At 34.7% G+C, this 26,148-nt stretch overlaps 1 protein-coding gene across 3 annotated transcripts in view; it reads right to left on the reverse strand.

Moving 5' to 3' along the window:
• Positions 1–26,148, reverse strand: part of IDE (insulin degrading enzyme) — a 68,251-nt gene that overhangs the window by 30,084 nt on the left and 12,019 nt on the right. For all 3 annotated transcript variants that reach the window (XM_075504805.1, XM_075504806.1, XM_075504804.1), the window contains exons 3-11: positions 25,501–25,708; positions 24,506–24,675; positions 21,029–21,151; positions 17,122–17,234; positions 16,543–16,705; positions 15,791–15,883; positions 15,141–15,232; positions 13,451–13,531; positions 10,356–10,459 (exon numbers count right to left, since the gene is read on the reverse strand). In XM_075504805.1, coding sequence (XP_075360920.1) covers positions 10,356–10,459; positions 13,451–13,531; positions 15,141–15,232; positions 15,791–15,883; positions 16,543–16,705; positions 17,122–17,234; positions 21,029–21,151; positions 24,506–24,675; positions 25,501–25,708 — 1,147 coding nt within the window. The remainder of the gene's footprint in view (positions 1–10,355; positions 10,460–13,450; positions 13,532–15,140; positions 15,233–15,790; positions 15,884–16,542; positions 16,706–17,121; positions 17,235–21,028; positions 21,152–24,505; positions 24,676–25,500; positions 25,709–26,148) is intronic.

A 26,148-nucleotide genomic window follows, 5' to 3' on the forward strand; every position in this document is an offset into this window, starting at 1 on the left:
TATATTACATTATTGCAGTTTCACTCTCCCATTCATAATCCAATACTAACAGAGTTTCTTCATTTTGTATTATTCTCATTTCAGATTGATACTTGTTTCTCTGCCCCCCCCCCCCCCCCCCCCCTTTTTTTTCTGGTTTGGTTTGGGTTTTTTGAGGGGAAGGGAAGAAAAGTAGGAAGATTAATGTATTTACAGTCAATACAACAGAATTATACTCAATTAGAAAGCTAAATCACAGAATATCTCAAGTTGGAAGGGACCCATAAGGATCATCGAGTTCAACTCCCTGCTTCTCGCAGGACTACCTAAAACTAAACCATATGACTAAGAGCATTGTCCAGACACTCCTTGAACTAAAGAATACACCTAAGTAAGAGGAAATCCAGAATAAAGAAAGTTACAAACTTATCAGTATTTTTTCAGTAGTCTTCATAATAGGTATCAAGAAAACTCCTTTAATTCTTTTTAACAACCTACAACACAAAAGAGTATTCAACGGAAATAAGTAGCTAGCTTTAAGAGTGAATAGATGTTTATAAGAATTCTCAAATGGTCAAAAAGGTAGCACAATTTCCTCCTACATATATTTAACAATCCCTAGATGCTGAATAGCAAAAACTAACTTTGTCAAATCTTGTGCAGATGGCTAAACTGCACATTAAAACATCAAAATATATGCAATGTAAGTGTTCTTTTTAAAAATCACAATATCTTCAGGCCAGGAACACCCTGTTGTATATTTCTAATGTACATGGCAAAGTGAGGCATAAATCAAAACAGGCATATGGATGTGCCTCAAACTATAGTATTTTATTTTACAAATAGGTTACTGAAGAATACCCTTGGGATGAATTTTGCAATACATTGAAAAGTTTAAATATGTGGACTGTTAATATTGTAAATGCCTATGTCCTCATCCCTCCTTTTTCATTTAACGTTTACACATAGAAGACTAAATGATCCAAGAAGGCTAAAGAAAACAGGGTTCTGCTGTATTTAGTTCTAGATTCCCCTATTATGAAGATTTTCAAATTATTAATAATTTTATCTGTGCATTGCAATTCAAGTAGCAGGAGAAGAGTGGGGTAAATACCTAGCATTAGTTGCATTTAAATAAATGGCAAGTACATCTTGAGTCACATGGGACTGTAAAGACACATTCTCTAGCAATAGATTCAAAAACTGAAGCAGGACTTGCACCATAGACTGTCTAATTTTGAGACAATATTTTAAATCATACACATTAAAGACGGGCAATCAAATCTCACATTTCAGGGATGCAGATTTCCTCTGGGTTGAGGAAGGGAGAAATTTTTACTCCCCACCTTTGAAAGAACCACATGATTAGCATGAATACACACACACACATATGCACAAAACAACCGCTGTTGTTCTGCAGAAGTTATGCAATATCCAAACCAGAATGAGTCGATTCATCTTTCAGAGATACATTATTTCATCTCTCATTGCAAATGGCGACAGAAATGGTTAACATTTTTATTGTGACTTCATATAAAATGGTTTTATATCTGTTTGCATGTTACATCTATTTCATTTTTTATACAAAAGGAACAATACTAAATAAATATTCAGCAAAGAACTAAGCATTTTAATCCTAGAGAATATTTGTTCTTGCAACACAGCAGAGAGTAGCTCGGTCAACAAGGTGAAATCTATTAGCAAGATTGTTGTTTACATTAAAATGCACCATAGAAATACTCTATTATGTTTTGCATTTTAACTTGGACAGCTGGTGAGCAAAAGCTCTATCATGTACAAATGAAGTTGCTAAGACTATAAAAACCATGAAGTCTATTAGAATTTCAGAGCAACCTACCAGGCTTTGCCATCCATTAAATAAAAAATAGAAAGAAAAGAAGAAAAATAGTCTTAAGCTAAAAGATTATCCTGATAAAATTCCAATAATCATGTGGTCTGAGCAGCAAGACAAAGGTGTTTCATACTATAATACAAAGATGTCTGTTATTTGACATTCCCTCCTTCTACCCCTCTCCAACATACCGATGCTCAAGCAGTAGTGCCAATCCAAGCACCCAAACATTTTCTGTAGGAACACACTAAAATTAAAGAGCTAAAAATAATTCTGTCTGCTCAACATATAGAATAAGAAATTGTGGAAATCAGCATTGCAATTCTTCAAGCAGTTCTGCTTCAAGGGATCCTCCTGCCCTCCCTATACCCCAAATCACTACTGGAATGATTACTTACATTTTGAGCTCTCAAGCAAAATACCCACAACCACATGAAACAAACCAAAAGGCATTTAATCTGCCTGAGACTTACAACCTAAACCAAGATACAAGCACCAACAGCAATGAACAGCAGAACAGGAAAAGAAGAGGGGAAAAGAAGCACCACAGGTAGAAATACAATGCTATGCAGTTATTTAAATATATCATGATGCATCTTTAAAGTTACCAATTATGTAATGTTACTTTTGCTTTTCATTTCTGTGTTGTGCTGTATAGCACTATGAACATCCCCATGGTTTAAGACAGCATTGAAATGCACTGGAAAAGCAAGACAGGCAATCAGGCAATCTTTATTAGGACCTGCTTACAACATATTTAAACTTAACCAGTGCAATTAGGCTTCCGAGCCATTCATGAACATGGAACACAGCTAAAACTATAAATGCAATTTACTTCTATAGGTACATTCTTGTACATGCAAACTGTTGTAGTCCTCAGTTATGGTCAATTTTCAAAAACAAGCACAATTTCTATAATGTGATACATATTTACTAGATGCCATCTTGCTTTTCACTCTCCTGAAATCTAAATTGAAGCTACAAGTGACAGATCTACAGAATAGTGTTACTTGGGAAGAGAACGTGTGCTTTCAAATGAATGTACTTCCAGGAAGATTATCAGCTATTATATTCCAGATTTACATAACAAAATCAAGCTTCTAAGGGTGAAAAAGTAACAGACTTTGAGACCACAGTATTTGTGGTATTAGTAACAGACATATCAAAGCAAATTTGTTCCAAAAAATGAATTTACACTTAAAAAGGAACAATTGCTTCTTTTAGGAACTAATTTAAACTTTGTCTTCCAAATTATTATATTGTCAAACAATGGAAAAAATTACACATATCTTATTCAAATGCATAAAATAACATGACTGAGACAAAAACAGCAAAAGCCTAGATTTGTTTATAACTTCCCCCCAAACCATCAGTAAAACTGATAGGAGGCAACATAGGCTATTCAAAGCCACTTCCACGCAAATCTCATTAGAAAACAGAGTAAGAGGGGAAACGACATGCAGAGAGATGTTGCTGGGGTGCAGCATTCTAATCATTCTGCAGAAGCATTTGTTAGGGTTCAATAAAACTAAGTCTCTACAAATGCAATGGTTTGTGGGGGGAAATAAGTGAACAAATTGTGATTTTCAAAATCTTTACTCAAATAAAATGCAATTAAAAAATAAACCCACACATTCCATAATTTTAACATGTTTATCATCAGGGATGAGCATCACTGACTGCATTGAAGTAACTGTTTGCTCAGAATCTGTGAAATTCCAGCCCTTAGAAATTTCTGTATCAACATTTTTGGCATTCATTCTATTTTTCTTCCCTCTAGGATAGTACTAGTGCTGCACTTCAGATATCAAGAGGAAAAAAGTCCATTTACTATCCAGGGGAAAATGTTCTTTAGTTGCCTAATCTGATGAGTCACTAGCTTCTTAAATTTTAATAAGAGCATTTATTCTGCAGATGATGAGGGGAAAAAAATTGTATTGGAAATGATGGGAAAATTACATTTTTCAGCTAAGATTACGACACATGCCAAGTCTATTCCCTTATCTTCACAGATGGCTGGCAAAACCTAATGCAGTTTGAACAAGTCAAAATGATACTTACATCTTACAAAGGTTTCTCTCTTAGGGAAATTAAGCCGCTAAACGCAACAAGTAGTGTGCGGGGGTGGGAGGGGGGAGGAGAATATGGAAACTTCCTGTTATGGTTCAGTCAAATAGAAGCACATATGGATACTTGCTACCATCTGTGAATATGGATATTTTTCCATACTTTTTAAAAACACAGTTTGTTAAGAAAATAAGTCGAAAAGCTAAACTTTTTAAAAAGACATTGAACAGTAGTCTCCAACTGTGAATGCAGCTACCCCAATATAGCCAAGAAAAGTTCTTAATGTAGGTGAATTCCAATAGGGTTATGAAAAGGAAATTATAAATAAAACCATGATACAAAGGAAATATTAAAATCAATGGAAACTAAACCATTGCAAGACACAATTTATGCAAGGCAAAGAAAAAAAAACAAACCAAAACAGGAAAAAAACCCAACAGGCAAAGTTAGGATGATGTGGCACATACTAATTCTTCCATAAAAACAGAGAATAGAAAGGTAAACATGAGCATAAATATCAGGAAATGGCAGATAACCAGAACACATATTTAAAAGCACATGTCCACGTTTTTTTATTATACTACTGAATTGATAGTTTACTACATGCATATACATACAGATGTAATACAAAAAAGTAAAACACAAAGGGACCCTTTTATTAGCATCTATAATCTCAACTCATTCTTTCAAGAGAGCCCACTAAAAATATAAATCCACAGTGTCTTTCTCCAATCTTTCTAACATACCATGAAATCACTTTTAGTAATATTTAACTAAGGTTTTTTTCCCCAAAGATATTTTATCTTGCCAGCAATTTAAAATAAGAGATACTATAAAATTATATTCCTTGTTATATTTTACTATACTTTGAAGTATCTTAGTTAAGTAAAAGATGAAAAAATTCCCAGTCCATTTAATTCTACTTTTAATTTCAAAAGTGCTTAAAATGTGACTAAAAGGAATACAGTACTATATACAAGTTGATATTTTGTTTCAATCACATGAAAATAGGAAAGTCTAATCAGCTCAGATCTTTAAACATCTGATGCCCTGAATAAAAACATTTAATTCCCACTAAAATTGAAAGGACTTTTACATCTGAGAAAAATCAGCTTGCAGTATTATTGTAGAAGCTACACAGAAGCACAACTATAACTTTTGAGTCTACACTGAAAAAAATGTATCATTTAGAGAAGCAGGAAAAAGCAACACAAACACTTAAGATTTTTAAATTTGGTTTGCTATTTTGGGTTTCTTTTTATACATTACAGTTTTAGAGAAGACAAATAGTCTGAACATAAAGAGAACTAAGACGAGAATGTATAGTTGTTATGGAAATAGCAAACACTAGCATGGTTTTAGTCTACACATAATAAGCAATACATTTATCATTACTCTGACCATATACCCTTCAAACTCGAAGTATGCCTGCTGCTACATCATTATAGGCCTCCTGCAGGCCTCATTCAATCCATGTTAGAATATCAGTGCTTTGCTGAATTCCACTGTTAGAACTGCATTTAATCCGTCTTTGGTCACTCTCTAGTTTGTACATATTTATATTTAAGCCTTAACAGGACAGCTGTAGGCAGAGCTGTGGGTATTTAAGCTTCAGAGAACTAACCTACTTTTACTTACTATCTTTAAGCCCTACCAAAATCTCTGCAACAAAAAGAATATATTATTTCTTTAACAATAAACTGAAGAGGCCATAAAACTAGGTATATTCCACTTCTGAAAGTCCCTTTATCTCCCAATATTTAGCTTTTTTATTCAAATGCTTAAAATTACATAATAATTATAATCTATTTCTTAAGCCAGGTAAAGTGAATAGACAATGTGGTTAGTCCTGAGGGAAGATTAAATGCAACGTATTTCTTCCAGCATCCACAAAGAAAGCACAGTAACAACAAGCTAAAAGAAAGCCGGGTGAGACCTAAGACATTTAAAGCCCAAGATTACATGGAGACCCACATACACAGAAGTTACTAGATGACCATCCCTCTCTGATCACAAGCTTTCTTGATTCAGTCACCATGCCACTTCTTCCATTATGAAAACTTTGAGACCTTCCTGTACAGAAAAGCATACCTCTTCTATCAAATTTAGTTTCCAAAACACACCCACCACTGTGCCTCTCCAGGCTAAATGTACTACACTTTGCCACTTGAAAAGTCACATGCACAGCATTCAAAACAGGCTGAATTTGAAAAGCTGAGATGAAACAACCATCTCCATTATCTAAAGGATCAATGCTTCCCATTTGCTTCCAACACTAAAGCTGATCATTTTCAGTTGGTATTTGCCCTAGATGTGTTCCATCTTGAAAAAAATCCTTTTTTTATTTAAAATTAATCACAATTACCAAGTGTAGAGAATATTCCCATCTCCAGCAAGTCACTTTGTCAAATGTGAGAAGACCGATGTAACCCTACAAAATTACTATAAGTAAAAGATACTTATAACAGTAAACAATTCTTTTCCTTGGTTACTAATGTTTCAAGTAAGTTATGGCTAAATTCCATGTCTTTTTAGAAGTACTTTTTCCTCTCTAATACGATTCCTGCTCATTTTGCTCTTTTCTTGCCCTTTGGGTTTTTTTTAAACCAAAGACAAAAGGAACACCAAATTGCAACTGCAAGTACAAACATGGGCTTATATTAACTAAAATAAAAGAAATGTAGTGAAACAGCTGTTTACTACATATTTGAAAAAAGCACACCAAGTAACATTCTACATTCTTCTAAAAATTGTTACCACTATTCCTGTGCTTCTGACCACATTCTATAGACTTGAATTTTCTCCCTGTACCTGCATTCTCTACACTTTCCTTTCCCCACACTAATAACTTTTGAACAAGTTAATTATGGCTATTTTATGCTGAAGTACTGTAAACTGGAAGGGAGTGTCAGAAGGCTGGCACAGCCAGAAACAGGAGTAACACAGAAAACTGATGAGTGGTCTGTGGCATCCAGCAGCGTCTGATAAGCTTAAAGAGTCTATGAATGTATTTACATATATTAATCTCCTCTAGCAATTTTTGCAAATTTAAGCATGCAGATGCTTTGGAATTTCTCTGGCTAATAACGAAGATCCAATTTACATTATGAAAGGTATCATTCCCCAAGATAATATTGACTGTTTTCTTGCAATGTTAAGATCCACATTTTAAAGCTATGTGAAGCTATAATAAACATCAGATCTGATTAAGCACCTGTAGCTTGTTTACTAAATCAGCATAAAAAAATGGTTTACCTATTGCTTGTAAGCAATTCTAAAACCAGTTAAAAGTTGAAATTCATATGGAATTTGGTTAAGCTTTCTTCAGAGAAGATGTAATTGTACATTCTCTCTTTTAATTACTAAAAACAGTGTTTATGTTAAAGGTAAGCTCTTGTATCAAATTTCCAAGAAGTTGGGTGGTAGATCAACATGAAAACATATTCAAAATAGACTTACTTAATACAATAGGAAAGAGAACCTGGAAATTTTCTTTGAAGTATTGTTTGTTCAAAATATGATCTCTCAAAATATTCAAGCTTCAGTTGCAGTATCCCACACACATTACACATAGATCCACACCCACACACAAAGATATAGGCCTTTCTTTAAAGGGCATTAATTACTATGGCAACTACTGTCACTTACATAGGCAGCTCCATTTATTTTATCATTACTTGTAAACCCCTAGAAACACCAGAACCCCATGACATTTGCAAATACAGTTCATCATCCAATTTTATCCTACTTTATCCAATAATTACTTGAAATATACCATCTTTTGAAAATAAAGTAACATGCATCTTAAACTAAATGAATATACAAGACAGATTTTGTCATACAAACATAGTGAAGATTCGTGCCCAAACTTTTAAGTAATTCACAGTAATTTCAGAAGACTGAAATATATAAACTCTAGAAATATATGAATGCATGCCTCACTGTCCTTCTATATCCAACACTGTCTGAAAATTTCAGTGTGGAACATATTCAGAAACAGATCTCCCAAAAAATCATTTTTTTTTTTATCATATACCTGGCTTGCAAAACACTGATGTTTTCAAATACTGTAAGACTGATATACAGAATCACAAGCAAGAGCTTGTTTCTGTGTTTTCATACATTTTAATATCTCTACACCACTAATTTAATATTACAATTTATCACAATATACACGAAAGATTTATTAAAAGAACCAAATTGGGGGTGGGTGGGGGTGGGGGAATCAGGCTCCAAAGTGCTAGTATAACTGTTGCCCATGCAACCTTCTAGCAATTAGATTGTACCACATTATACATACATATAAATATACACACACACTAATTTACATATTGTCCTACCAAACCTCTGCCCTGTTCAGTGCACAGAACAATTAAGAAACAGTTATTCAATATTTTATATTTTTTGCTCAATGTATGACCTGACTTCTTCTCTCTTTCTCTAAATAAACAGAATTACTAAAATTTCTAAAATAGAATTACTGTCCCTTCCACAGCACTCAGTGTTACGGGAACTGATTTAATATTTTAAAATATCCCAAGAGACATTATTTTCATAGATAGGAAGCCGAGGCATACAGAGATCCACAAAGTTATACAGTCCCCATTCATTTTAGATGCTCATTTTAACACTTTTAATTCTTCGAATTGTATGGTACCTCATAAATTAAAAGCAAAGCTTCTGTTGAGTTGTTTGTGGATTCAGGTCCTCAGCAATCCCCCTAGTCAGGCCTTAAGATTTTAGGCATCCTCAAGAAAATAAAAAGGAATGAGTACTGAGTACTGGCTTGCTGTGAAAAGTTCATTTTAGGAGCTTCTTGTGCCATTTAGGAAGCTTGTCACAAAGCAAAGAAGGAGTTCAGTTCTCCTGAGCAGCATTACAGTCTTAACCTTGAATCTGTACTTTTCTCTTTCTGCAGATTCCTGTTACTTTCATTACACACCTTCCACCTACATTGGTAGGTCAGGCAGAGCAATACATGGTACTGCCATCTTACCATGTAATTCCAAACATTTCTATTCTGTAAGAACTGAAATAGAAGTTGTACGGGGGAAAAAAAAAGGAAAAAGCATACAACTGCAGAGGGGGGAAGGGCAAGACTTGGTAAACTTTAGTTTCTTTGCCCTCTGTAGACTATACTGCACTTAGTCTGCACAGGCTTTCCTGCTCAGTTCCTCCAAGCTTAGTCCCATCAGTTCTGCCGCTGTCCTACCTCAGGCACCTTGTCTCGGACCTCTTCTGTTTGCCCTGCTTCCATGATTCAGGACTCTCAGCTGAATATCCTTGCTAAGCCTAACATAATATTTTCTTCTAGACTTGCTCTCTTACCTCCACTCTGCCTACTAGTCCCATTTCCTATCCCCCTCTCATTTTTTTGTCCAGTCTGCACTTAACCATGCCCAGCAGTTCCACTAGCCAGACTCTCTATCCATCCTTGACTGAGATACCAGCTCCCCACAGCTACCAATATCCCCCCTTAAATTAGCTACCAATATCTCCCCTTAAATTACCCCCATGATGTCCTTTGCCAGCTCTCTTGTCCCAGGCCCTTCCTCCTCCTCAATTAATACACCCTTTTTTCACCTGCCCTCATTTTTGTCTCTACGGCTTCCAGATTCCTTCACTTGTAAATCATCATCTCAGCAAAGTATTATTTCCCTCATCCTGGTCTCACACTAATGTTCTTTAGGTATTCAAATAGACATGAGGTACATTTTTTCTTTCGGCCTCCCTTTTCTACTCTGCTTGGGTGACAACAGAAGATCCCCAAAAGCACAGGAGAGAGAGGCTTCCCCTTTTCCTTTCAACATCTAGTCTGACCAGTTACTGAGCCCTGAAATTTGCACTGCAGCACACTCACTCTGCAAAGAAAGCACATGTGCAGTACGATCACACATCAAAGACATGCTCTGGAAGTCTGAGAGATTTTAGCAGCTAAAGACACAGCTATTTCTACCCACATAGATTGATATTTTTCAAAGGGTCTGCTAATCTGCATGAACTTTCGTAGCTCTCCATAGCAAAAATAAAACATATACAGCAGATAAAAGCCATCCTCTTACCAGATTTCCAGACCTAGCTCCAAATTATGAATATTAGAGCATTCCATATAAAATGTCCCAAGAATTTAGTGAAGCAAGATAATTATACTAGGCTTTTCCTCAGTAACAGTTGAGCTATTCCAAGTATCTTCCTAAAAACTTATCCAGTCTGAGGAAGACATCCTGCATAGAAAGGACTGAAAGGACGTTTCTGTCTGAACAGGAAGAGCTGCATGCACTTAAGAGTGCTTATTTTCAATGGGGAGCAGATCTGTTAACACACAGAACAACTAGCTCTTTTTCAGTGACATTTACTTTGGAGCTGTAAGAGACACCTAAGAATTTGTGTTTCCATTAGTTCATCTGCTTTCTTATAATGTTTGGGTTAAAACACAAGTTACTGCAGTTTAACTTACCGAACATTTTCTGGTCTCAATTTATCCAGTACCATCTCTATTAAATCAGGCCTGAATTCTTCAAGCAAATATTCAGCAGCCAATACTTCTTCTATAGGATAATACTAGAAAACAAAGCCCAGAAACACATAGGTGAATTAAACAAAAACTAAGCATGAAAAAAACCTACTGTTTTGTAAAGGAAATAAAAGTGTATACTTCTGGTCACTAAATTTGTATTACCTTGGTAATTTCAAGTTAGAAGTGCATAGATGTCTCAAAATCTTTCTCTTAAAACTAAACAAGACGGAGTAGTACTCTAACTATGCAATCATATTCCTCCCAGATTAGGTAAGTTTATATACTGTATATTACCATTCTTTTATCTTGAAATATTTTATGTCTCAATATAAAAAGTAACCCACCTTTAAATACTGTTTTGAAGTAACTGAAGTAAAAATAACATGGTAAATGCTGACCCCTGGAGGATATTTTTAAAGATAAAAGACACTAAGTACTAGAGTGCATTTGGGAAAAATAAAATATAATAAAGCAAAAAAATCCCCCAACAACAAAAAAACCAAAACCAAAACGAACAAAAAAACCCCAAATAAAACACACACCCCACTAAGTCTTTTAGGATTCTCTAAGAATTCAATTTTTATTTACAGTAATTTATAGGAAAGTATATTTTAATTATCTAAAAGCATAACAAATTTACACAATTTTAATGCTAACATTTTTTATTTAGGATCAAAATGAAAATCTCTTAAAATATATTGCAATTTAAGATGAAAAAACAGTTAAAATTCCTCTGCAAATGATTAGTGTGGTTGACAGGAAAACTTTGTTGTTAAACATCTGTTTACCAAGGGAAAAACACCAGGTGACCTAAGCACCGAGTACTTGCAGTTTGCCATATAGGTGTACCTTATTTGACCACATTATAAAATGGCTTTCTGAATTACACACATCATACAAAAAACTACAGTGGAATGACTTCCAGAACACAGAGTAACTCACACAAAGGATTTTGGAAAAGAGAAAGGGCTGGGGGGGGTGGAGACCAAGGACAATGAACCAAACCTGTATTACAAAAAATCCAAATGTGAGTGCTAAAGATCCAGAATTGGAAAGGTCTTGTCCAAAAGATTCATTGTACACTGAAGAATGCTCATTTAACTACACTGCATAAACAGCTAATCAGACTAAGCAACTTGAAGGGGAGATTTTAAGTAATCTATGCACTTCTAATCTGAAATTACCAATGCAATACAGATATAGTGACCAAAGTCTACATTTTATTTCCTTTACAAACACAGGCCACAGTCTGCCCACCAACTGGAATTGAACATAAATTTTATTTGGTTACTTTATTTTTGTATTGCTTGAGCAAGAGGGTTGGACAAGATGACCTCCAGAGGTCCAGTCCAACCTCAACAATTTTGTGATTCTGTGACTACTTTTCAGCAAGGTCAGACCATAACATAACTAAAATAAAACGGACTAAAACAATCTACATACGACAATCAGATTAAAGTGAAATTTTAAAAACTATACAATTAAGGAGACAAAACAAAATAAAAGAAAAAGGGCACTGCAAACCAGGGAACAACTACTTGGAAAACATCAAGCCTACACATGACAAATATGAAATATAATTTGACAGCAAAACCTTAGTGGTGACTCCTTAGACCAGCACAAATGTGCTTTAAAGATGAACATCTGTTTTGTTGACTAAAAAGGGGTTTTAAATCCTTTTGGTAAATATGTAACAACTTATGACATTACATTTACTCATGCTAACTTATACACAGGTTCTTCTCCAAGTTAAGAAAAACAGGTAGTATTCATAAGTGCATGAAATGACCAAACAACAGTTCTAGCTTGGTTAATTCAAAGCATAAACTTAGTATGACTCAGAGGCAATAAAGAGAACTAGAAAAGTTATTTTTCTATTAGTGTTTAAGCAACTAACAGCAGAATCAGAATTACCATTCATACTGCAAGGCACGGCAAAAGAAAAGCAGTGAAAAAAAAAAAAAGTCCTGAATCAATACCCTCCTCTTTGGAACACTGCTGGCAACTTCCTGGCCTGATTTTTGGAGACAGCAATTGTAATTGGGAATGATCCAACAAATACAGACCACTGAAAGCCTGTTTCAGAAGTCAGAAGTCCATTTGTTAGAGAGATTTTATGCATCTGACAGAAGAAAAGCAAGAGACAGCATCCCAAATAGGAGCTCCTTTAAATATCCATCTAAATGTTTTCAATTAAGTCTAATGCTTTTTAGTAAACAGAAAGACAATTGTAAAATTAAAGATCATTATTTTAGACTTTACAAGTTAAAGGTGTAGGAGCATTAGCAGGAATTCCTGCAAAGAAACCAAAAATGCCTCTGAGTAGATGTAGACATTAGCTGTGCAACGGAGAATGGCTCCAATGTATAAAGTTGCATGAATTTCACTAGACAAAAAAACCCAAATGCCTAAATCCTCCTTCAGTGCAAAATGAGGGAACTGAATTTTGCAAGAAGTATAAAGACTAAGTATAAGCTACATGATGATTCTTCTAGTACCAATAGGTAATCACATTAGTGGAGTCAAACGTTTCTGACTTGCTATCTTAATATGAACATTTCTGCTTACTGCAGTATTTCAACACTGTTAACTATGGAAGCATTGAGAAACATATTGCTTCTGTTTATGATAAAATATTATTTCTCTGTATTTCCCTAGACAATATTTAGCTATCAGGTAGACACAGAATGACACGGTACATATGTCTTAATAAACACTGAAACAGATCAAATAGCAACTCTAGTTACTGTAAAATCAGTTCTACCAAGTATAGAAGTATAAAAGGGTAAAGCGTGAAGGAAATGTGACTTATTGACTGCCAAAACGAAGATCTATGTAGCATGATATTAGCTTCCTGAGCTCAAGATAGGCAAACAACCTTTGCAAATACCTGTATTTATTAAGAGTATAATCAAACATACTGCTAAGTGACTACTATATTGAAAAAAAAAAAAAAAACACAAACCCCCCCCAAACAAACAACAAACAAACAAAACCCCCCAAACAAACAAACAAACAAAACCCCACACACTTACATGCAGCATTCCTCCAAGCTTCGATGTATATCCTCGTGGTCGTTCTTTATCTTTAAATCTGAATGCCACAGCATTTAGATCCTAGGAAACAATGTAGGAAGGGTTGAAAAGCATGTATTAAAGACTATACGAAGAATAATTACTGGCTACTTAATTCCTTTTTATAACGTAAGAAAAGGAAGGAGTTTTGTTGTATCCATTTTATAGTAGTTAGGTACCCAACACAAAAGTTTTCAGTAATATTCAAGTTGCACAAAACTCACAAGCAATTTTGGATAGTCTCACAATACGAAGTGTTATACAAGTCTTGTAAGTCCTGTTCGTAATAAGAGATCTGTCCCATGGCTCAGATATTTAAATTTCCCGATAATTTGAAAACACACCAACTTTGATACAACCAATGCAGTGTTCCAGTGCAATGTTCCTTGTACGTTAATGAACTGAAGCCTTTCCTGCTTTCTTTTTTGTTCCTTTTGTTCAGCCAGCCAAAAGCTAAGTTTAGAGACAGAAAATGTGTGTTCCTTATGCTGTCTTAGCCACTGACATCATTCTTAGAATACAATGGCAAGGGTGAATTAAAGAGATCTAAGACTATAAAGCCAATGAAAAGGACAGTCCATCCTTCTGTGAAACCATGCAGAGAGTCTGATTAATTCAACAATTTGGCTGAAAATAAACTCAAAAGAACATTCTTTTCAAACTAGTTTGCCAGCTCTTCTGACTCACCTCACAGCCTCAGGAGTGCTGGGGCTGATAAAAGAGGAGCAAGGGAAAGACACAGGGATGAGATGGGAGGATGGAACTCTCTCTTTCAAATCTTGTATTTGCTTACAATGACAGTGAAACAATTCCATTGGGACTTTTAGCAGAGGGAAAAGAGACTTCTTGTACTGGTATAGTGTCAAAATCCAAGAAACTAAGTTAATGCATCTGCAGAATTTCTACTCTTAGACAGAAGAGACTCAACAGTTTTCACCAAATAAAGCTAAGATGGAACAAGAAATCTTTACCCAAGTATTTGTAGTGAACCAATGAGACTATATAAATAAAACTGGTTTTATTTCACACTGCCACTGAGAAGTGCAGTACTATTTAATTCTAATAGGATACTTTACATTTTTGCTCTGTGCACACAGAACCATATAGACTTGTAAGAAGCATGAACAGTTCAGCAAAGACTGAAGTGTACAGCCACAGTACTCCATGAAAAGTTTTAGGTCACCTCTCAAAAAGGTGAGAGAATAAACAGATTAAATGTCCTACTGCCTTTACAATCTCAACTATACAATTTGACACATGAAAGAAGAGAGGGGTAGAATAACAGCCATTTGAATTTCCAATTCACTGTTACCCCTCACAGCAAACGCTTCCCCCCTTCCGGCTTCAGTGAAGACTAAGGAAGGTTATGCAAAACCCTTGCGGACAGAGTAAGATACTTCTTCCTCCACCTCCATTATACTATCATAAAATGTCAACTCACAGCTCTGTAAGAGCATTTCACATCTACACTAAGACAAGATATTCTGAATGTACTTGTCATTTGTGTCATGTTGCACCTTTAAAATTAATAAACTTAATTACCATGCAATTATTAAAGGCTATTTCCACAGCCAAGGAATCTGTTTCTACTTATAATCCAAAAATTTGTAAAAATACAACCACCACATATTTCAAGTACCAATCACTGTACCTTGCACTCTTGGAAAACCCATTCTTGAGGTCCTTCTGTACGTAGTTTTTGAATATATTGAAACATGTGCAAAATAATATCTTCAACGTGCACTGGAAAGAAAAAAATACTTGCTTAATAATTCACTCAGTTGTGCACAAAGAAAAAATTCTGATGAACACAAATATGTAAGGTTTTATTTTAATTACACCCTGACACATCAAGATAATAAAGTACATATGCAATCCCCCTGGAAAAGTTAAACATGTTTTTCTCAGAGATGAATTTAAGATAAGTGTTTAGGTCCCCAGCTAATTCCAAGAACTGCATTGAACATGTCTTATGTTAAGATACTGGTTTATAATATAATTTAACTCAGGTCTGAATAGTATGAATAAGTAGCACACAAAGGTACAAACAGCTTTTCTTTTAAAGAAATTTACTTTAAAATATTTAATGAAATACTTTAATTTAATATAACCTCAAATAAGTTGGTTTCTTATGTTAGATGAAGTACGTTAGCATACTGAGAGGATCTAAACACAGAATAATAACCAGTTAACTAAAATAAATTGGCTTTCAAGCTATAAACACAATTAGTCTCTTTGGATACAAACACAAAACCATCAGATAAGGAACAACATGGAATGCGGACATAGTGCTTCACTTACAAAGTCCTTCCTCTGTCAAGTCCACATTAATGATGAAAAACATGAAACCTCTAGCACCTTCCTTCTGTCCTCCAACAAGAGTATTCACCCATCCTATGAAATCCAAAATAAAATATATTACATAAACAAATCTGTAACAATTTATGCTACTTTTTGTATGCTTCAGCAACATTGAATTACTTTTTTTTTTTTTACATTTTGACTACTTCACATGTTTTCCTTCTCTTCCTTAATGCATGTAGCAACAGTGCGAGTTAAACATAACACAAGTCAGACCTATCTGATTTTGTGCTCACAGTGATATGACAAACTCAAGATCATTTGATTACTGGGTAATTTATTTCTGTTTGGAACACAGTAATATAAAGAAAAACAGTGAAAGATACCCTCTTGTAGTCTTCCAGATATTAAGGGACCTGACAGTAGTCTCTACGTCAGTGACAGAATAGAGACAAGATCATTATGTCAAAGTTCATGTAACTCTCTAAACAGGGGTAGATAAAGGGGAGTGCAAGAAATAATAGCTTCAGTAGCCAGAGTGCCTGTTATTTATTTATTTTTACCCACCACAGAAACAAAAATAAAGCGCAAAATGACTTACCACTCAAATTACTCAAACAGTTGGGAACTTTAAATTTAACATACAGACAGACATAACATATGCTCAAACATACATTTAAGTGAAATGTAGCTAAGCTTTAAAAAATTGTGTAATAAGTTACTTTTTAATTCTTTACCTTCAAAGGACTTACCTTTGGCTTTAAGCTCTGACAAAAGACTCCCCGGGCCCTCATGCCCAATCAGATGACCAAGGTAATGGCCAGGGTTTGATTTATAGTACTTCTGAAGGTCTGGTATAGGAAATGTGACATAAAGATTTCTAATGTCCTTAATAGGTACCACTTTGTAAAGTTGCTGAGGGGGGAAATAAACAAGGAGATCCATAAACAAAAGGAAACTCTCATTATTTTATTCACCTCAGGAGCACATATCATGTTCCCTTCACACACACACGTTACAAACATATCAACAAAATCTCAAAAGTAAAGGTATGTAAAAGTTAGGGCAACACTTTAGCCACTCATGATACAAACAAAAAGAGAATTAATTATCTCTCAGTTGCTTACACCCGCAACCAAATGTACAACCTTTACTATAAACTTTACAAAACTACACTAAGCATGGAAAGGTGGGTGGAAAATGAAGAAAGAAATATGGAACTTAATAGGGACACCGATACAAAAGTAGTGAAGTGCACAATGTATTACTGAAACATAAAAAATACCATTTAAGGTGTACACTCCTAATGGAATGTGTATCTCTCTACATACCCGGAGATGTTCTTCTTGGAAAGGATGTTCAGGAAACTCTGGTATAGGGACATTTTTGTTCTCTACTTCTGAAAATAACTTTACCACTAAGCAAGTCAGCTCATCCAAGGATTCTAAAGAAACATTAGAAATAAAGAAATAAAGAAACATTAGAAATTAAGAAACATTAGAAATTAAAGAAACAATAAAGAAACATTAGAAATAAAGAATAAAGAAACATTAGAAATAAACATTAGAAATAAAGAAACATTAGAAAAAGCATAATCATTATCTGAAGATTCTGGCAAATTTGGATTTTGTATATTCTTTGGGGGAGGCATAAATTATACAGAAAAGTAGTTTTAATGGTATGATGATTATTAACATCAGAAAGGAAATCTATATTCATACTTAAGTTTTGAACTGTAACATGCTATAAGCACCATGCTTATTAAAGGAAGGCTTCAAACATGATTAAAGTAAATCCTGTAACCTGAAAAAACATCTTTAAATTTTACTGATGAACCTAAGCTGGAACTGAAGAAGAGACACATCAGATATTGAACATTTACAAAAATAAACATTCCACAAAAAGCTTAAGGGACATGGAATTGCAGCTGCAAATTTTCCAGAGTGAAAGCATCTTTACCAAAACTTGGATTTTCTTCAGCCTCAGCTCACCTCCAGTACTTCATGTATACTGAGCCAGGGTCATCTGTCCTCAGCGCCCCAAAATTTCACACACATCTGTGACCCGTTTAAGCACTTCTACTTTTACATCCATTCTAATTTCAGTCCATGACTCTAGTACTCTCCAAAAATGAGAGGAAGACCATTTGCAGAAAGAATTTGATGTTGTGCATGAATTCACCTACATTGACCTATACCATTTCTGTTGAAATACTGCCTTCAAAATAGCTATCTGCTTAAAAGAAATGCATTTTGGAGCACTTCTCAAAGTAAGAATAAGACAAGAAAGACTCATCCATCAAGTTTTTTAGCACACGCCTTTCAAGGGTGAGCATTGAAGAAAAAACTGGGTGTTTCTTGGATGTCTCAAAGTACAACCTTAATCCTTGAAAGATTTCAAAAAGCAGTCACCTTGTTAGTCAAAACAATCCCAGTTAGATTTAGAAAGCAGAATCTTTCCTGCCCAACATATGCATGCTCCTACACTACACCGAGAGAACAGTGCGGGGCGGGGGGGAACGAAACAAAACACAACGAAACAATGCAAACCACGATGGGTCGCTGTATAATAAAATTTTGTGAACTGCATATAATTCTATTAAAAGACCACTATTTTTTATCCACATCAGCAAAATACACATTCATTTAAGCTTTACAACTACAGTCAGGGTTTTCTTTAGGACACATTTCCAGCTGTCAGAGTGATTTTTACTGAAAAAGTTTCCATTTAAAAGTCTATATGTGAACTGCTGTACTAAAGCTGTTCTATGATTACTCAGTGAATTTTGCTTTTGATCACATAAAAAAAATTGAATTTCATTATTTAATTTTAGCAAACTTTTGAATAATTTTTTACTATTTACTAGAGAAATTCTGATTCCCCCACCACTTTTTACTGACATATATTTTTATTTGTTTTACACTACATATATAAAATGGTGGGAAAACCAGAGAATTACTAGGCTGCACGTAGCTTCAGACATCCAGTTATTTCAGAATGCACAAGAGTAGAGAGATCATGGGGGACTTGCATTGTGCAACTCAACATATTTTTATGTTATAGAATTTCTAACTATTTATTTATGTATTAAATACCAGTACTGCTACACTTACAGCAAGGTATTTCAGCAAAAAATTTACGGAATAATGCTAACTAGGTTTGTTTTCTGCAGTTTGCTTTTTATGGGTGGAGCTCCCTCAAAATAAGATAAAATTAAAAAAAAAAATCAGGAAGAACGTGGAACTTGTAAATTTTCAAATTTAATGCTAGAGGCAAGTCCTCAAATAGCCAAGTCAGCCATTAATATAAAGCCTTCTGGAAAGCAACTGCATAATTCTCCTGCTTGAACAAATAACAGAGTGAGAAAAGGTATGTGTTTTTTCAGGGAAAATAAGATGCAACTTTTGTGAAAATAGCACCTCACAATTACAGTGACAACTACTTAATTAAATATGACAAATAACGGTAGTTGTACAGCATTTTGTATACAAGCAGACTAACAAAAAGCCTGAGAGTTACCTTTCAAAAATGTACTTATTTATTTTATAAGATTGAAAGGAAAAATCCCAAAGATCAATGTTTCAAAGGCTCCTAATTTTTCTAAATATTGAACTAGGCAACGCAATTGAACAAGGGCAACTCACACTGAAAGAATTCGACTGTGGAAAATGACTAGTAAAACCACCTAAATTCAGGATTTTAACAAGAATAATTTTTGTGTTTTGTAGTAAAAAAATACGTATGTGCAAATTGCAGAAATGTTTGAGAGGTAACAGATTTTAAGACTATTTTCTACATTTTATTGATATTTGAAATGCAGAACTTGTCTGTGCTGGAATATTGCCTGTCCAGTAAAAAACTAGTTGAAGAAAAAAAGATCCTGGAAACCTTGAAAACAGAACTGTTAAATGAGGAAGAGAGTTTTAATTCAATCGTTTTAAACGTCGACCAGTATCTATTTACCTTCAATTAATAAATATTTTTAAAGAAAATAAAAGTGTTTTTTTATTTTGCTCAGGTAAAATACAAGGAAAAAAACTGAGAAGTTTTTTTGCTATTTGGAAAAGGGGGAAGCACCTCTTTCAAATAGCAATAAAAAGTAAATTCACAATATTGAAAAATATTTACAAGCTATCTTCATTAATATTACAGTGTTTACTTGCAGAAAGTTTCCACTACTACCAGAAAAATAAGGAAGTAATTTTCACACATGACATACATTAAGCCCTAGTGGTATTAGCTACATGTCTACTAGAACATGTCTGATACCACACTTAAAAAAAAAAAAATCCAATACACTTTACTGCTCAGCTTGCAACAGTGGAAAAAAAAACTTTCACCATATTCTAATCAATACGTGATATTACAGCAGGTAAGATATAATAATAAACTGATTTGAAAGGAATTAGGGTGCCTGGAACTGATTCAGTAGTGAGTATATGCACAAAACTTGGATTCAGTTAAGAAGTATAATCCTCACCGTGTTTGCCCACCTTAATCTACAAGAAAAAATGGTTCATGTATATGCTATGGTTGAAATTAAACAGGTACATTTTGTTAATCAGCTTCATACTCAGCATCCTGTAAACAGATAGCTGTAAAGGAAGATTTCACTTTGCTAATGAATTTTATTCCATTCTTACAATAATGCCCGGATGGTGAGTACAACACCATACAAACACCAGTCTGCCAGCGTACTTTCAAAAAACAAACAGTTTTTAACACACTGTTATTAAGCTTTTGGCAAACCTATGTAAAATATCATCTTGACTATGGAAGATTTTAAGCAGTTGGAACCTCTGTTAAGTTAATTCAGGAGTAAACTGAAGTAAAGGCTTTTAATCTAAATGTTAGGTTAGGTTTATCCTTTGATAATACAGAAATTTTTGTAGTGGAAGCGTAAGTCTAAAATACGAAAACAGTATCAAAAGCCCTCCCAATATCTGAAACCAGACAGGTGTCAGTCTTCATAAGACAAACATACAATGACAGCAACTGGTGACTTGATAATGGATTTAAAATTTTCAGCTTATTTTTTCTATTGTAAGCTTAGAAACACCTAAAGTTATACAATGTAAGTTGCTTTGGAGACTTCACTAAACACAAAATTATGTTTGGTCAGTCTGTAAAAGTTTTACTTCTTTCCCTTCTGTAGATTTTCAGACACTTGCATATGCTTTATTTTCTTAAAACATAAATACACGTAAAGTCTTACTCAACCAACAGAACAAAACTCACCTCTTCCTAAGACACAAATAGCCATTAAATTTGATGAATAATAAGTAGAATGGAACTTCAATAGCTCTTGTCTTACATCTATTCCTTCTTTGGTTGGTCTAGTTTCCAGAGTGAGTTTGTTTCCTGTAACATTAAAAAAAGTTAACAATACTTTATGTTTATGAATTTACAAATCAAAAAGAAAAATATAAATTAATAAATCTGCTTTCCTCCATAGGATAGTAATTTTAAAAACAATTACTATGCATAATAAGTAAACTGGATCAATACTGTCTCAGCTTATCAGAGACAATAAATACTTCCACTCTCAATATGCACACTCCTAAAAAACCAAGGATGTTTTAGCCTTCCAAATGAATCTTTTTAATTTGAATGGGTTATTTCAAAGCAACGCAGGTAAGCCCAGGCTATAATTCAGAGGAAGAAAAATGTTTTTCTTTGGCACATTTGGAGTAGGTTTTACTCCCACATACACATTCCTGTCATAGGAATCACTGTGTGAAATTATCTGTGGCATTGTGTGCCACAAATTATAGCCCAGTATATTAAATGAAATAAATAATTACTAATTTACAAACATTATTTGTAAATTGTGACTGTTCAGCTTCTGCTTCACAAATAGCTGAGCTGTTGCTGCAGTAGAGGAACAGGACTAGAGAGGAAGAGAACTACAGCTCTCCCTGAATAAGCCCATAAGCAGAAGATACCAAACTTTCTCCATTAAGTTATCCTCCTGTTAATTAGTGCAATCTCCACATCAACATCAAGCTTTCAATAATTTACTCTAAGGACATACTCCACATTCATAGTCAAAGCAGAACTCATGTTTAGTAAAGGAAGAACTTGAAACAACAAAAAAATTAGAGTCTACGAAGAGCACACTGGATTTTAATCAACTCCACTTCCCATTACTACATGGACACACAAAATGGTCAACATAGTCTACAGACCAGAACTGCGAACTAATACTCTATCTGTTAACTTTGAGATCCGTAACTCCCTTAAGCCACAACCAGACCAGGTACAGAAGAGAGCAACGGATGAGGAGGAAGAATAAGGCAAGAAAATGTAGCAGAAAAGTTGACTTGTGTGTTTATAGGAAAAACAGCAAGAAAGAGAGAAAAGACTGGGAGAGCATGCCTGCTATGCATATATGCCCAATGCAAAAATCTTACAATCAAAGACATAAGTTAATACAAATCAATGAGGCAAAATTAGCTACATAAATAATAGACGAGTATATTGTCCAGATGTTTGGTGACTAGATACAAGTCTAATTAAAACTGCAACAGTCAACAAATCATCATAGAGAGGCTGCCTGAAGCAATATATTGCTTTAATTTTCAAAGTTCACATGTGAGTAAAAGCAAGGATTCTTAACGACACCTAAAAAGGATAATTAGGGTATTATGTTTAAAATATTTTGCCTATATTCCTCACCATCTGCAGACAAATAAAACGCAGAAGTTTTAGATACCCTACTGTGTTTATTCCCATAGAATCAATACATAGTTTAAAATAAAATAAAATAAAACAAAATAAAATAAAGCTAAAGCTTTAGCTCAGTAACTCTGCTGGTACAGTACTGGAGTACATTAAGAGGCAACAGTCAGAAGACACCTTGTAGATGGAGGAAAATGGACACTAGACAGTGCAAAAGTGCCTGGGAAAGTACTTGACACTGTTGAGGGTACTGATGGAGAAGAATTAACATCACAGGCATTAATTCAGGGAGATGGGTGAAGGGTATCTGGGGACAAAATGCACATCCTAACAACAAAACTAGAAGATTAAGGTGCATTTGTTTTTCTGGACAGACAAAGAGAATAGAAGGTTTGCTGGCAAAACAAGCTGCACAGCAACGAGGAGTGACCTGAAGCATCAAAAGGAGTCACTTCTGTATTCAGCTAGACTAACAACATCTGAGCTGGTCAAAAGGAAACAATAAGAAGGATGCCAACGGCAATTGTCATGAAAACCATATCATAGTTGTCACCTCTCTGGGTAAATAAAAACCAAAGCTGGGCTCTACTTCTGCAAAGTCAGATCTACAGGAAGGCTATGTGCTATAATTTAATGTCAGAATCAGAGCCTAATCTAAGAAGAGGTGAGTATGACTACTGCTATTGAATTTGAGCACATTTTGGGTATTCTCCCCGTGAAAACATTTCACTTGTGTCAGCTATAAAACCTTCTTAAATTGTAGAAAACTATTTCTGCAACTTCCACTCATGTTTTCTCGGTGCTATATAAAAATTAAATAATCTCTTCAGTAGCAGAGATTACAGAATGTACTTTGGATGCCTGCCTGGCTATCAATATGTAGTTCCCAAGACTTGTTTTCAAATTTACCTCTTTGGAGAATGCAGTTATAGTTTATTTTCAAATTTACCTGTTTGGAGAATGCAGTTATAGTTTCTCTTTTTCAGACAAGCCTCTCTTTACTGGTGAGCAGAGCAATACATGCTCTTGTAGCAGCTGGCTACCAGCCCCTCAACTGATTGATGCCCTCCATCAACAGGTGCAAAAATATTATTCTCTTTCTTGAGACAGAGAAAGAAACCAGTCCTTAAAGCCCATTACCTGCCCTCCCATCATCCTACTGTACCCAATATTTGCATCAACTATTCATCCAGCAAACTGACCCAGCCACAAAACACATTAATCCTTGAGCATGAAACAGTGCAGCGCATGAATGAATAGCCCTGTTACTTTGATAGTTTCAAAAATAAATACGTGTAGAAAATAACTTACATGAAAAAAACCCCAAACATTTAAACTTCTGCCAAAGCATCAAACATTTGTGGTTTTGACCATAACTATGGTATCCTACTTTAATGCTTTCTAAATTGAGGTTTTGGAGGTATTTATTTTAAATTGTTACTAAGCATTCTGCGAATTATAAAGCCTGAAAAAAACTACAGCCATAAGACTGGGATTTGTCCAAGACCATTTTATCCATCCATCTACTACTGTTGTGTTTTACGCTTAGGATTTTGTTTTTATAGCCTTACTCAGTAATTTTCATGTTACTTTGCTGATCCTTCTGATTCGACCTAGTCACTAGGTCATCTAGTCCTAATACAATACTAGTTAGCAAAAAGGGGATATGGATAAAAACAATTTAAACACAGTTCATTCACTTTGTTATGCACAAAGACTTAACAGTACCAAATTACGACAAATCCAGTAATTGGAAAATAGCATTCACTGCAGTAATTATCAGAATCATAAAGGATGCTTCATCACTGTACTGCAACTCACTGTTTCCTATATTTTTGTCTAGCTCTGTGTAGTCTATGATGTGGAAAATGTGATAAAGCACCACAATAACGATGTATGGAGAGGAAAAAAGGGAATTGTTTCAGTCTGTCTTTAACAATTTTATATAAACAATAATATTATGTACATTACTCCAGAACGTACGTTCTGTATGTTACAGAACTCCAATGGATGGACAATAATATTCTGACAAACCTGTTCCAAATTTACTGAAGGGATGATCGGGGTTTCCAGTAGCCTTCTCCAATTGAAACAACCTCCAGGCATCATTCATCAGATTCTTCTCATGCTCAGAATCAACAGCATTCACTTCCCTGTCTTTGCAGCTTTCATCAAACAAAGGGCACAGGAAAAACTGGGCAAATCTAAACAGAAAAATTTTGATTCAAGTTACGAGTACTGTACATAGATGGTAACAGAAAAGTATGAAGCTTGGTACCTCCTGAAAGCAGCTGAATATATTATTTTTTAATGCAGAACTTATAAATTCTGTAACAGTTTTGACACCAATTCACTACCTTTATTTCTGAATTTCTTTATCTATAAATGCAGACAACAACATATTCATCATATAAAATACTACAAGGATCAAGGACCTTGCATCATAATTCATACACTGAAGATTTCTACTGTTTTGAAGTTTAGCTGCAAGAGGCTCATAATCTCGCAAATCAAATCAGTCTTGTCAGACATCCACGGAAAGTCCAAAGGGAAAATCCACTCTTTACCTCACTGACTACACACCTTTCAATTTCTGTCCCCTCCCACAAAAGGCAGAGATTTAACTGAGTACCCTTTACTAAAGGCATCCTAATATATTTCTAGACTTCATCCTTCTTTTGCTATGAGTGAAATAAGGATCCTATGGGAAGCACAGTATTTGATTATACAATCAGAGTATTTGCACAACGCGTAAGTTCATGATCATGTTCTGTACCCCACATTTCCAAAAATGCTCAGTGTAAACACAGCCTTTGAACTTCAAAAATTCTGCCTCAGTGAATGACTCTGCTAGCTGAAAAAATCTGAGCAAAACTTTTGAAATTAAAAATATCTGGTATCAGTTTTAACAGAAGATAGTGCTCTCAACCCTTTCTTCAATATCACAATGATAGAACTATCAAAAAACTTTTACACAATTTCAAAGAGCACCTATATTACAAAAAATTAAATATAAAAAATGTGTTTACCTGTCCAGTGCACCTTCTAGATGTTCATGTGACACATCAAAGTAATAGTTGGTATGTTCTCCACTTGTGAAAGCATTTGAACTCCCAGCGTGCTCACTAAGGAATTGGCTATACTCATTCTCTTTTGGATATTTCTTGGTTCCCAGGAACAGCATATGCTCACAAAAATGACTAAGCCCAGCAATGTTGGGGGGATCAGACAAGGATCCTGCAGGAGGAAAAATTTCATGTAACCATTCCTAAAAAGTAATACTAAAACGTTAAGTCTTTTAAAGTGCTTTATATTACAGCATGTTGCCTCAGGAAATTATATCAATTCCGTAAATTTAAGCAGACACTTGTGCAGTTATAGTCAACTAAACTCAATCTTTAAAAAAAAAAAAAAATTTAGAATGAGTAGCTGAACCAATTAGTGTCTCAAGTTGCTTCTCCAGATCAGCCTGCGTTGCCTTATAGAGACAATTTTTCAATTGAAGTCCATGACTCATAATCTGTAAAGACCTCTAAAGACCTGGTAGATCACAATGTTCTGATTTCTATACCTTCACTTTAATAACTGCACTGTGTTAAAAGGCAGCAATTGCCAACCACAATTAAGGGGGTATTTATCCTGTGGTGATAACCTGTAATTGCCTGAACACAAGCAGT

The sequence above is a fragment of the Mycteria americana genome, chromosome 6 (genome assembly GCF_035582795.1).
Source record: "Mycteria americana isolate JAX WOST 10 ecotype Jacksonville Zoo and Gardens chromosome 6, USCA_MyAme_1.0, whole genome shotgun sequence".
NCBI classification, from domain to species: Eukaryota; Metazoa; Chordata; class Aves; order Ciconiiformes; family Ciconiidae; genus Mycteria; species Mycteria americana.